Genomic DNA, 14,018 nt, shown 5'->3' with positions numbered 1-14,018 from the left:
CTTGTGAAGCTAGAAAAGTAGTTAAACTTCAGAAAATATTGCAACAGGCCCGATATCAGTGGCAATTGCACTTGCGAACTGAATGGAAACTCCACAGCAAAATCAAATAATTCCTTGCACAGTGAGAAAAGCAATATGCTAACCACTAAGAAAGAAGAGACTCAGGAAATCTCCTTTGTCATATTATGCTATTACTAGTCCCCTAGTAATATTATGCTATTACTAGGGGCCAAGCCCATTGCATTCAGGAATATAACAGGTGCTAGATGGGGGGGGGGGTAGAAGAACTCTGTGGATGGCCTCTCCCTCCCCTCAGAACCTGGAAAGGCTGCAGGATGGAGGCAGGGAACTCACCGGCAGGGGCAGCTCTCATGCAGCAGGGCCTTGGAGGGAAGTGGAAAGCGGAGGGCGTGGTCAGGGGTGGGGGACAGAAGGCGATTGGCTGGCCACTGGAAAAACGGGCAAGCCGGTTGGAGGAGGAGGCACTGAGGGGCAGGATAGCTGCCCTGAGTGGGAGTTGAGCACTGAGTGGAACTTAAGCCATGAGAAACACTCCTCCAAACTCTTACCAGAAATATATTATGTGGAACAGATGTGGCCTGGGGTGAGAAAATGTCACTGGAACTCTCCTTAACACAGCAAAAACCACAGTGGAAATACAACAGCAGAGAATACCCACCTCCCATTCAGCACATAATCTCTCATATGCACTTGATAAAGGCTTTCTACCCACATTGGGAAATATTATAGGGTTGTTAACTCCCCTTTTAGAAATTCCTGGAGATTTGGGAGCAATACCTGTAGGGGGCATAAGTTTAGGAAGAGGGATTGCATCTTGAATCTCTAGGACATCATAGAGTTAGCCTTCACATGCTGCCTTTTCCTCCAGGGGAACTCATGAGTGGTGATTTCAGGAGAACTCCAGGATCCACCCACAGGTTAGCAACCCTAAAGTGTTACAAAGCTGTCATTTAGCACTATACCAAGCAATCATGGATTCAGATTTGTTACTGCTGGGGGTGGGGAGATAAAGTCCAGGAGAGAACTGCTGTACTGTGATTGGTGGCTTGTGATTGACAAACCAAGGAATGGAGGGAGAAGTTCATGTTGCTTTCCCTTGCAGCCTCATCAGGAGGTAAACAGTAGTAATAGGGCAGAGGGAAAAGGCGGGAGGAGTTACCCCATGAGGAAGGCTGGAAACGCAAGATTTAGCGTTCCGTGTTTGCAAGCAGGAAGCTGGTCATGTTTTACCCCTCCATGAGGAAACGGTCTAATAAATCACAGCGTACCTTATGACTACATATTTTAGTCCTGTAGTTGAAAAACTTGAATGGCATCCAGCCCATGTATATGTTAATCAGGCTGGGCAGAATATATTCAAACAGTGAGCACTAAAACAATTGATAAAATACGCACATAGGAGAAGGAGGGAGGGCTAATAAAACCTCTAAAATATAATTAAAATATTTCGGCTTTCACACCCATTCGTTCATAAAACATGTCATAGAAAACGACAGCAATTAACTTTTGATGTTTACTTCTAAAGTTGAATTAAATAAGCTGTATGTAAACAATCCTGGCCCCACCACCCACTCTCCCACCCGAACAGAATACAACAATATTGTTCTCTAGTTAAATTAGTGAAACTTCACAGCATCAGTTAAGTTTTGTAGGTTGCAGTGAGGTCTTCTGTCTGAAAACTTTGTTGCCGGTATGGCATAGTTGTTAAAGAGCAGTGGGCTCTAATCTGGAGAACCAAGTTTGATTCTGCATTCTTCTTCCACATGAAGCTGACTGGGTGACTTTGAGTCACTCACAGTCCTCTTAGAGCTCTCTCAACCCCACCTCCCTCACAGGGTATTTGCTGTGAGGAGAGGAAGGCAAGGCAATTATAAGCCACTTTGAGATTCCATCAGGTAGTTAAAAGTGGGGTATAAAACCTATTCTTCTTCGTTGCTTGTTGGATAGGCAACATTTGCAAGGCAGACAATGGGGGGCACTGGCAAGTGCACTTCTTGGCCACATTGTAGCACAGCTTCTTGGCAAGAGATGTTTGTTTGTTTTTTACAAAAATGCTTTGCATTGGACATAATCAAATTATATCAGTAATAAATATTAGCCCCTATTTATGAGGACCTAAAATGTAATTAGGCAAAGTGTTTAGCATATAGGTCTCACCTACACAGTTATCAACCCGATGAAAGATAATTTACTTATTACAATTACATAGTGCTTTTCCTTCTTGGAACTTAATTCGGCACATATAATTTTCGCAACAGCCACCCACCCAGGCACCAATGAAACCCATTTTGGCTGCTGTATTATGTACCATCAGAACAAGCATTGAAAACTATGCCAGCAATTTGTTTCTAATGCAAAATAAATATGCAGTTGGGACTAATATATTTCAGGAGATCCCTTGCTTCTCTTCTAGGATTGTGTACTGCTCCAGAGTTTAAACTAAAATATTGTTGTTAAGAAAATACAGTTTCCCTCCCTGCAAATACTGCTCCAGCATGGACAGATGAATAAAGATATTTATCAATTTATTTAAAACATTTTAATATCTTCTGATGGCCTATGGCCTAGTGCAATAAAGTTTGACTTTGACTTTAAAACATTTTAATGCTACCTATTGAAAGCAGCTTATAAAACAAATAAAAATCACTTTTGTTAATATCTTTAGATATTAAAATCCACTGCTAAAAACTCAGCGTTACATAAAAACACATAAGCAGACCACGGACAGCTTAAAATAGCAGTTTCTGTACCAGAATAGTACTAAATGGTTAATCCCATAACTGAAATCTTGGGTGGACAGAAATGTCTGGTCCTGGAACCTAAAAAAAGAGCAACACAGTTGCCAGGCAATCCTCAAAAAGAAAAAGAAAAAAAGGGAATGCCATAAGCCAAGTGGTACCCAGCTCAGCTTGAGTGGGGGGAGATCTTCTCTAGCAGGCTGGACAGTATGCACAGGTTATCATATTGGCCACCCAATCTCTATATGGGCTAGTTCTTTGCATGTGTATCCTGAAAAGATAATCCAAACATGAGATCACCTGGAAAAGTCCCTAGTTTCCTGTTATTTCCCTAGAAAGAGTATTTTGAAAATATCAAAAGTTCTAAGAAAAACAGTAAAAAAGAGAATTTAGCATTTTAGAGAATTCTTCAAAAAGGTATATTAATATTCACAGGCCAACTATTGTAAGCAAAGGGAAAGCAACACATGAATATGAGAGAATCAAAACCCAGCCCTAGTTAGATTAGCCATTATCAATTTACATTTTTTTAAACTCTTAGGTGATTCTTTCCAGACTCTATTTCATGCGTTATTACTCTATTCCAGTGCAGTACTACATTGCTTTGCATATTACAATTTCTTTCAGAGTGCTTCTTTCATAATAAAATTGTCATAATGTAGCCATTAGTCACAAATGACAACATACTCCATCTACAATACCCTCCAAAACTCACAAATAAACCTGAAATAATACAAGGCAAAACTCATTTTAAGGAGCAATCTCAGTTAATTAAGATAGATTTGAACTGTTACCTAGAGGCTACTGTGCACTCAGAGGACTAAATACAAGAGGCTTCTTTAATACACACATCTTAAACTCCTTTGGCTCTTATCCACCAAGAAAGGGCTGCCAGGTGAGCAGATTGTCACTCCAGTCTAAGCTAATAGATTCTCCAGTGGCTTTTGTTACAGTTCATGTCATACAACTCAAATGATGAGCCTCAGAAATAGCACAACATATGTAGCTGTGACTTGTCAGCTCCGGGTAATCAGATTCTTCTTGATTTCAGAAGCAGATGCTGCCAAGACTTTTACTGTAAAAATGTAAATTACAATGGTCCCTCATCAGCCCCACAGTTCCTACCTCTAAAGGCCCGCGAAGAAAGTCTGTTTTTTCAGCTCCTACTTCCAGAGCCACATCCACGGAAGCAAAGGGTCGGCTGGCCATCTGCTGTCGTTCCCGCATAAGTTGCTGATGGAAGGAAAAATGACCTTTTAACACACTGCTTTACAGTGTAACATTTCAAATCTTCTTTCACTTAAAACAATAGCCCCAATGATCATCGCTGCTGTGAAGACTTCTCCCAGAGGAGCTTCCAGGTCAAAATATCAGATGGTGCTTACTTATGAGGAGCAATTCAGTTTCCACTGGGGGGGGGGATGTGTCACCCAACCAAAAAAGTAGAGAGTTTCATCTTATCACCAATTCTGTACACAGAAAGCAGCCAATAGGAAGTAGTTGAGCAAGCATGGGATGACCATTTCTTTCAGGGCTTCATTGGCCTGCGGTGGTAATAGCTTGACTTTGCCAGCTCCTACTTCTTAAAGACTGTTGTGGTTTTATAACAACCCCAGATGAGCTTTAGCGACTAAGTTATTTGAACATAGTTCAAGATTAACCTTGCACAAGGATTGTCACTTTTTCTCAATCTTCTACTACTTCAGACCAGATTTCATTCTTTCAAATTCCGCTTTTTCATCCATGATAAATTGGTATCATAGATGTTGTCAATGTTACTAGATCTGAATACAACTATGGAATTACCAGTACAACACTGTCCTGAACCAGCATCCTGGGTAGGGCGGTATATAAATGAAATAAATTATTTTTTTTTTAAATGACTCGTCTATAAACTTGATGACTATTGCATCTCATTATTATTATTATTGAGGAATTCTATGCTTATTTAAGTCTTATTTCACATGATGGCAATTCTCCCTTCAGAACAGCAACCAATTTTCCACATGGTAATTTCCCCTGTACATTCCTTGCTATTGCTATGTGCCTCCCCAGCCACCAAGTCTCCCTGTCTGCAGAGCATGTCTTGAAAATTGGCTATTGCTAGATCACTAAAGCGACAGAGCCTCTTGTGGCGCAGAGTGGTAAGGCAGCAGACATGCAGTCTGAAGCTCTGCCCATCACATCAAATTAGCCTCCATCATGGGCTCAACTGGACAGTTTTCATCCCTTCTCATTTACAACAGAAAGGACAGCCAAGTATAGAATAAGAGCAATGATGGAATCAAAGGGAATATCTACGGCTGTACTTAGCAAGAAATATGGTTCTTTTCGAGCACAGCTTCCGTTTGGGTCGAAAGCTGCAGCTAAAATTAGTTCCTTAAGTTCTATTTGATTAGACAGCCTTTATTCTCATTTAAACTACTACAATAATAAACATCTACCAATCCTGCAGTTACTATTCTTGTAAAAACAATAGTTTAGATCTCCAGCAGTAAGGAAACCTGTTGTTGCAAGTGAAGTTGAAGACTATAAAATAAAGCTTTTATCAGACTTGGTGTCTCTTTGCCACGTGACCTATTTCACCTCAAGTATTTTTAAACTTACTGTTATTTATCAATACATAACCAAAAGCTGTCAGTTATATGTTCCTATTTGCTGCGGGCATTTTAATATACTGTAAAAGCACAGAGAATTAAATTATTATAGGTGTTCGCCTCAAAAGCCTCTTGTGGCGCAGAGTGGTAAGACAACAGACATGCAGTCTGAAAGCTCAGCCCATGAGGCTGGGAGTTCAATCCCAGCAGCCGGCTCAAGGTTGACTCAGCCTTCCATTCTTCTGAGGTCGGTAAAATGAGTACCCAGCTTGCTGGGGGGTAAACGGTAATGTCTGGGGAAAGCACTGGCAAACCACCCCGTATTGAGTCTGCCATGAAAACGCTGGAGGGCATCAACCCAAGGGTCATACATGACCCGGTCCTTGCACAGGGGATACCTTTACCTTTACCTTTAGATCACTAAAACACATTCTCAGATTAACTGGCTTCACTGGGTTGTTGTGAGAATACAGTGGAGGAGAATTATGTTAGCTGCTTTGGGTCCCTTTGTGGGATAATAGTTAAATAAATAAATAATAAATATAGCTGAAGATGGGAGTGCATAAATGGTAGATGGCTTGGTCAGTAGTATCAATAAAGTAGAGTATATGGGAACAACCAGGAAGACAGAAATACTGTGGGGAGGATGGTACAAGAGAAAGTTAAGATGCTTCCTTTGCACACAACTGGGCCAGACTTTTCCCAGGTAGAGGCTGCCAGGAAGGAGAAGGTAGAAAAGCCCAAGGCAGGTAAAGGTAGGTTGGCTGGGATGGAGAGCAGAAAGCAGGAAAAGGGAGGAATCTATAAGGATCGCAGAGAAAGGAAGGAGAAAGTGTGGGAGAAGAAAATGAAGTGCCCCCTACAAGTCCTTGCAGGTCCCCTGCTTGAAACTATTTCCTTGAATTATTAGTGACTTTGATTTCCAACTTTCATTTTAAATATAGTAAGTTTCACATTGTGAATATACAAGGGGGATCTACAGAAAACAGATTGCTATAATGTTATTGTGCTATATATAACAATCCAGCAGTTGCTAATTAAAAACAAACTAACACACAAAACATCCCTTCAGTGCAGCGGGGAATTACAGCTGCAAGAGGCAAAGGACAAGGCGATGATGCCAATGTGCATGAGACAGGGGGTGGGTGTGGGAATGTACCTTCCCATCCATATGGTGTACAGAGGTGGTTTGACTCCAAACTTTCATAAAGATCGTATCAAACTAAATTGGGCAAAGACTGCATCAAGCAAGAGAAAAAGCTGTAAATAGACAATCAGAGAACTACTTCATGTGGATATCGCTCAAATTCCCTCCAGTTTGGAAGCCAAAATGCAGGAAATTGTCCTTTGGGCAAAACCTTACTTGGGAGAAAGTACATGCAAAGTAATTTTCTACAGAATGTCAAAAGAACCATCCAGGTGAATTCATGCTCATTCATTCTTTCACACAGGCTCTGACATTCTCAACTTTCTATCTCTACATTCCCATCCCCGGCAAGCATTTCACTAAATAAGGAACACAAAGACATGGTAACAAGAAATTCTCAGCTGAACTTATTGATAAGGAATGAACAAACCTATGCCAAGAACATGCAGCCCCTTCTGTGATTACTTAAACATGAAGAATAATGTCTCTGCATCAGAGAGCTGGTGCCAGCGTAACTGAGGAATCTGAAGCCCTCTCTTAGGCTTAGGTTACTTACAAAGGAATGTACAATAAGCCACAGCCAACCCACCCAAGTTAAACTTCATTGTTTCCTTCAGCCTGTAATACTGCAATGAATAAAAATGATAAAAGGTGCTACAATAAAAGCTTACTACTCTGGATCTGTGCAACTGATGAGAGCAATGCCAAATAATTAAATAAATATTAATTGTTCCATCGCTTGTTTCTTCAAATGACCTGGAAACCTAAAAAGTGCTTTCCCCTAGTGGACAACCAGCACATTACATGCCAAAGAAATGCATGGAGGAGGAGAAGTGTTATCTCCACCTCCAATGTCCTGCCCACGCACCCGCCTCCCTCTCCCTTCTCCCAGGGATGGGATTTTTTAAAAAAGAAAACTGCCTAGAGCAATGAATACATGTACAGGCGCACAGGCAAAGCCAAAAAGTAATTTTTCCCAAAGTTGTCACACAAAGCATTCCTCTCTAAAGTCCTGACCCACAAAATCAGGAATTAGATTTTTTTAAAGTATCAAGACTTGTGATTCCATAATGAGTGGCATTCAAAAAGCACTATGCATCTATGATTAGTGACTTTGACATCTATGATTAGATGCATAGGTGTCTCAAAAGAGAAGTACTGAATTAAAAAAAAATTAGCAGGCATCGCAGGCCCTTTAAAACATTGAGAAGGGATTGGTTGCCAGGATTGATTGACAGGCAGAAGCAGAGTTGCATGTAAAGCACATTGTTCTCTTCCGCCATTTCCAGCAGGCAATGTGGAGTGTAACAAGCGTGAAAAGACTGCAGATGAAAGCAAGACAGTGAGGAATGGCAGAAATGCCCTGTCGATTTTTAAATCTGGAGAATGAAATCATGAACAGGTCAAACAGATCTTTCTACAAACCTAAAAAGACCAGTTTACAGAAAAAACCTGATATCTAATCTGTATTTAAGTCTCCCTGAATCTATATAATATCTAAACTATGTATATAAAAATACACTTACATACACAAGTCAGGCCTGCAAGACATGCAAAGGGAATCCCCCCCCCCTCCCAAGCTCTTTCACTGAGTCAGGCCTGGCCACCAGGTTCTCTGGCAGCCACAGCAAGGCCAGTGTCCCCCCACCCGCCATACTCACTCTAGGCTGAGCCACCACCGGGCCCAGCAGGGAGCCCTGTTGTGCACTGCTACTTATTATTCATTTTTTAGAATTTTAGTCCACCCTCCCAGCAAGCTGTATAAAATTTTGTATAAAATACAAAATTAAAACAGGTAAAAATTAAATTTAAAATTTAAATGCTGGGACAGTATGACCTCTGGCTCTGCAGCAACCACCGCCAGGCCTGTGCAGCTCCCATGATCTCCCTAGTTGCCCTGCTGCTGCCAAACCCAGAGCTGCTTCTGCGCTGGGCAGCTTCTGTGTGGTGGCTCCCACTGAGCCAAGCATGGTGCTACCTAACTGGTGCTACCTATGGATGCAGAATGGCTCCTGGCTTCTTCTGGTTGCTGAGGTAGGTTCTCTGAGTTTTGCAGAGAATGCTGTTTTACTTTTGAGGGGATTCATACACACAGAGATATATAATACACACGTAGGGGAGGCAGCTTAAATCCCCTAAACATAATAAAATAATAGAAATAATAGGAGCAATAAATAATCGGAGCAATAATAGAAATAAAGCTAATTTCTGTAGCTTTAAGAAATGAATACCCTTAGTAATCACTGTTAGGCAACCACAAGAGTTTTGCCAGCATTCCAGCCTCAGGAACCAGGGGAACTTAACAAAAGCCTGAAGGGAAGCAGCAGAAAGTAAATACAACATTGCTATTTCTCCTGGAAGCCTTGTTGGGGGGGGGATGTTGATGCTCTGGTTTTGGGGCAAAACTCTATGGCAAGAATCAAATTCTACCATAGAGGTTTTGCCCACAAACGAGAGAGTTGATCTGATGTCATCAATGTACCTGTGTCACTTCCAGGAGATGTAACAATGTTGCATTTTTTTCCTGCTTCTTTCCGCCCCATTCCTGGTAAGCCCCCCTCCCCCATTTCCCACCAGCTTATCTGAAGGACTCAACAATGCTAAATCCATTTTCCCAGGAAAAATTGTTTTGTAGGCAGCAGGAGGAACTTGGTAAGCTGGAGAGGATCAGAAGGTTTGGTAAACTGGAGAGGAGAAGAAATTGGTAAGCTGGAGAGGAGCAGAAGGTTTGACCACATTCTAGACAAGTCATTGGACATCCTTGTTCCTCTATATATTTATGAAACAGCCTGGGGGGTGGGACGTGTCCAAATGTCCAAGTTAGAATAGGGCCAATCAGGGTGCAGCCAGCTCTGTCCTGATTGGCCCTGTCCCTGCAGCTCCCGCCCTTTGTCCTTGGACTCTAGCCTCTTTGCTCTCAGACGCCTCAGTGCCTGGAGCCAGCAGCAGGGAAGGGGAGAGGCACTGGACAAAGGGTCGTGGTGGAGGGCTTGCTAACAAGGGCCTCTTGGCATGCTAGGCTGGGCTTGCTGACGAGGGCCTCCCGGCCTGCTGACTGCCTGCTAAGGAGCTCTGTCCCAGTCCTGATAACGAGCTGCCCAGCCCCCGCCCACCCCACTTGATTTGGCTGCAAGCTGTAGCCCAAAGCCACCTTAAGCTGCCTGGCCAGGGGAGGGGGCCCTTTCAAAGCCCATTCTTAGGAACGGGCTTTGAAGTTAGTAAACAGTATAAAAACTATCCGTAAAAGAACACAAAACATTAAAAAGTTGGCAAGATAAAAACCTCTAATTAAAAGGCCGACCAAAAAGAGGTGTTTAAAGTTGGTACCTGGCAGGCCTCAAGGTTGAGGGTGTTCCATTAAGTTGCCAACTGTCTGTGGCCACCACCCATTTCACTTTGAAGGGGGAGAGCAGAGACAGCAGTGTTTGAGAGGCAGAGCTTAGAACTGTGTTATATGGGAGGAAATGGTTCCCTAATTAAAAGCCATTGAGAGTTAAAGGTATAAACCAGCACTTGGGATTGTGCCCAGAAACACATGGATAACTAGTGCAGATCTTTTAACCCAGCGATGATACAATCCACGAGAGAGAATGGGTGAGAGAATACAAGTCAGAGTCCCAAATGTGACACCCGTAAGACCAAGTAAATTTTATTTCCGGTATGAGCTTTCTCTGTTATCTGGGTGGGGGATTCTTCTGATAAGCATAATTTATATTAAGATCATCCTGCTCTGCTGTTTACCTTGAGATGTGATCTCTCTCTCTGTCTCTCAACATGCACGTGTGTGTGTCTGAGTGATGAGAGAAAGAGAGAGAGAGTCTCCTAGAAAGTTTCTGTTCATCTCCCACTGACAGCACCCATTGAACTGGTAATCCCAGTAGCTAGACAGATACAAATATAACCTTATAAGATGCTAATATTTTCCTTTAGAAACTAATTTAATACTCTTTTAGCTATTGCTCAAAGTCTATTCACCAGAGGAGCTTTGAAAAGGAAATGAAGGATCATATGTTAAAATAAGCTTTGTGCAATATATTTTATAAGTATTCTGAATATTGGGACTAAAGTAAAATACATTTTCAGAGAATTTTTAGGATACCCAAATTCATTTATTTATCTTTTTTTTTCAACAGGATTAGTTGGATAGCACAGCATGCAGACCCCTTGCCTCTGGTTCCTCATTGCTCTCCACAGGGAGCAAATGAGAGTGAAAATGATCCCCCAGCAATGCTGCAAAGTCACTTCGAGTCCTGAGACCATAAGTGATATCATGTGATACCCAGTCCCATCCCCAAATCTGCAAGCCACTGGTAGAGCATCATAGCAATTCCACTACATAACTTTTGGTTACACAGCTGGAAATCATGCTGCACCATCATTCAACACCTGGCAGCACATTCAAAAGCGCCTGCAAGGGGGTAGGGTTGCCCGGTTTCAGCTGACAGGTATTTATTACAGTTCATTTTCTGTCATGGGCATTGGCCAAAATTTACTACAAAGGAAAAATAAAAAAGCAAGTTGTAAATTTAACAAAATACGAAAATTACTATGATACAATGACCTGCTGTACTGCCAGAAGTACTTACTGATATTCCTTGGCTCAAAAGATGTTGCATGAGCTCATTCATGATGTCTGAGATCACTGACATCTAAATATTACGGACATGATTCGCATTTATTCTCAAATATGACAATGAACTCGCATCTTTGGGAACAATTCAAATTAACTCATTTGACTCCCTAAGAAACAGATTTCACCCTTTATTGAAACAATCGTTCAAATAATCTCATTTCAGATATCAGTGCAAAATTATACAACTACATTTTATGAAGCCAAATTTCATTTCATGCAGCTTAATCTGGTGCTTTCCATGAAGATTGGTATCTGATGAAGTGTGCAGGCACACGTAAGCTTATACTTAGAATTAAGCATCGTTGGTCTTAAAGGTACTACAGACTTAAACTTTGTTCTATTGCTTCAGACCAACATGGCTACCCATCTGAATCTATATTTCACTGTGTTGGTTCTATACAACTAAAATACTCCAAACAGCTTCAGAAAGTCTGCTCTGTCATAAACAGTTTGAGGACCACAGGATGCATCTTTAAAAATTACAAACCGTGATTCAATATTAAGATGTTATTAAACAAAGCTTTATGCTTAGCTTTTATAACTTTTATAACTACTTCTTGAGTCCTGCTTATAAAGGTCTTCAGCACATGAATGTGGTACATTTTTAATCTGCTTTTGCTCTATAGTGTAATTTAGGCTGTTTCAATAAAGGGTGAAATCTGTTTCTTTCATGGTGACCTAGAAAGTTTGATGTCAAGTGGGGATTCAAATCTAGGTTTTCCTAGCCACTATACCACACTGGCTTTTCTCCTTTCAAGAATTCATCATCTTAACACAGCCACGGACTAAATAAAGCCGTAAGGGCTTAGTGGGAGGAGTTAGGGCGGGCTCTGTCCAGGATGAGGAAGGGTGCCAATTGGCCCCTTCCTCCGGACAGACCATTGGCCGGGCCAATCCCCGCCCTGCCGACAAGGGAGCACCTGCTCGCAGTTGCTCCCTTTCTGGCGGCCTGACACGGCGAGAGGTGCAAAGCGCCTCTCACCACGTCAGGCCGCCGGCCAAGGGAGCCCCCGGCAGTCGCACGGAGCGCAGCTGCCGGGGGCTCCCTGCCCGGCGGCCTGATGCGGCGAGAGGTGAGAAGCACCTCTCGCCACATCAGGCTGCCAGCCAAGGGAGCCCCCGCCAGCCGTGCTGCGCGCGACTGCCGGGGGCTCCCTTACCTAGCGCCCGCTGTATTTTTCTTACAGCGGGCTTGATTACTAGTCTCTTTATGCATTCCCGTGTACAATCACCAGTCCTGAATCCTTTAAAAAAAAGAAGGGACACAGGATTTCTTGCTCCTCCCGGTCTGCCTTCAAAATAGGATACAGACACGCCACAACAATGAAGTGTGTTGTAAAGGGCTGGGGGGGGGATGAAGTAAAAGGCCGGGGGGGAGAGAAGGCATCCTTCGGGGCCCGCCTCCAATTAGTCGAAGGACCACATATGGTCCACGGCCCACAGGTTGGGGATTGCTAACCTAGACTACTAACATTATCATGGATTAAAAATATATCATCAAGAAAGTGCGTGTAGAAAAAAACATAACCAAACTGTTTCCATGTCTCTCATTGGATAGCCTAATAATGCCCTCAGTGGCCAATATCTTTATGAAAGACATGGAAACATATGTAGCAAGTTATGCACATTATATATAATACCATATTGCCAAGCTTCTGTTTACTTGCATACTTCAAGGCCATATGAGGTCTGAGCCCAGTTTACCTGAGAGACCACCTCTCTGCCTAGACATGCAAAGGAGTTCTATGCTCCACCACTTCCAACTGGCTGGTGATCCCTGGCCCCAAAGAAGCAGTCAGGCTTCAACTAGGGCCAGAGCCTTCTCTGTCCTGGCCTCTACATGGTGGAACAAACTCCCTGAAGAGATCAGGGCCCTACCTGAACCCCCACAATTCTGCAGGGCCTGCAAATGGAAGTTCTTCTGTTAGACATTTGGTAGAGGCTGAACAATTCAACAATATCCACTGGAACTCCTGATATCCCTTCCCCATGATCTGAAAAGGATAAAACCTCCTGTGGGATCATGGTTAGAAAGTTGTTTTCATGTGAAATGTTATGATACTTTTCTTCAGTTTCTTCAGTTTTCTTCAGAGAGCCAGTTTGGTGTAGTGGTTAGGAGTGCGGACTTCTAATCTGGCATTCCAGGTTCGATTCTGCGCTCCCCCACATGCAGCCCGCTGGGTGACCTTGGGCTAGTCACAGCACTGATTAAACTGTTCTGACCGGGCAGTGATATCAGTGCTCTCTCAGCCTCACCTACCTCACAGGGTGTCTGTTGTGGGGAGAGGAATGGGAAGGCGAATGTAAGCCGCTTTGAGCCTCCTTCGGGTAGGGAAAAGCGGCATATAAGAACCAACTCTTCTTCTTCTTCTTCTTATGAATCCCACTATTATGGTTGCTGTTGTTATGTATTGCACTGTATTATCCCTTTGTTTTGTGTAAGCCTCCCTGAGCCTCAAGGGATGACGGTATAGAAATATAAGAAAGAAATAATGTTGAGCATGCCCAACAGCCTTCCCTCCACATCCATTCCCCATTTGCCTGACAGTCAAACTGGTTGGGCCTGGCTGCAACTTCTACTGGCAACTCTTCCACCTCATTGAAAGGGCCTTCTGCCATCAGAGCAGCCACAGGAGAAGTATTCGGAAGACTCATCCGTCTCAAAGAATGCCTAAATTTAGGCTTGAAGGGGGCATATTCCACAAGCAGAACAATCATGTATAAACCAAAAGCTTAATATAATTTCAAACAGTATCTTAAAAGAATTGTTGTTATTTGGGTCAATAACTATAGGATATTGTTTGCCTTTACAGTAAATTTGCCAAACCAATAACAGTCATACTGAATTTTCAAAAGTGATTTAGATTTCAGTAAATCCCAAA

General features: G+C 42.6%; 1 protein-coding gene across 3 annotated transcripts in view; it reads right to left on the bottom strand.

The window, feature by feature from the left end:
* ATRNL1 (attractin like 1) overlaps positions 1–14,018 on the bottom strand; it is a 627,115-nt gene that overhangs the window by 187,607 nt on the left and 425,490 nt on the right. For 2 of the 3 annotated variants that reach the window (XM_077349872.1, XM_077349870.1), the window contains exon 27: positions 3,885–3,992. The exons of the other annotated variant lie outside the window; for it this stretch is intronic. In XM_077349872.1, the coding sequence (XP_077205987.1) occupies positions 3,885–3,992 (108 nt within the window). The remainder of the gene's footprint in view (positions 1–3,884; positions 3,993–14,018) is intronic. 3 annotated transcript variants of the gene reach the window in all.

This window comes from Paroedura picta, chromosome 8 (assembly GCF_049243985.1).
Source record: "Paroedura picta isolate Pp20150507F chromosome 8, Ppicta_v3.0, whole genome shotgun sequence".
NCBI classification, from domain to species: Eukaryota; Metazoa; Chordata; class Lepidosauria; order Squamata; family Gekkonidae; genus Paroedura; species Paroedura picta.
Note: the sequence above shows the minus strand (reverse complement) of the source record. Positions and strands in the feature narration are given on the sequence as shown.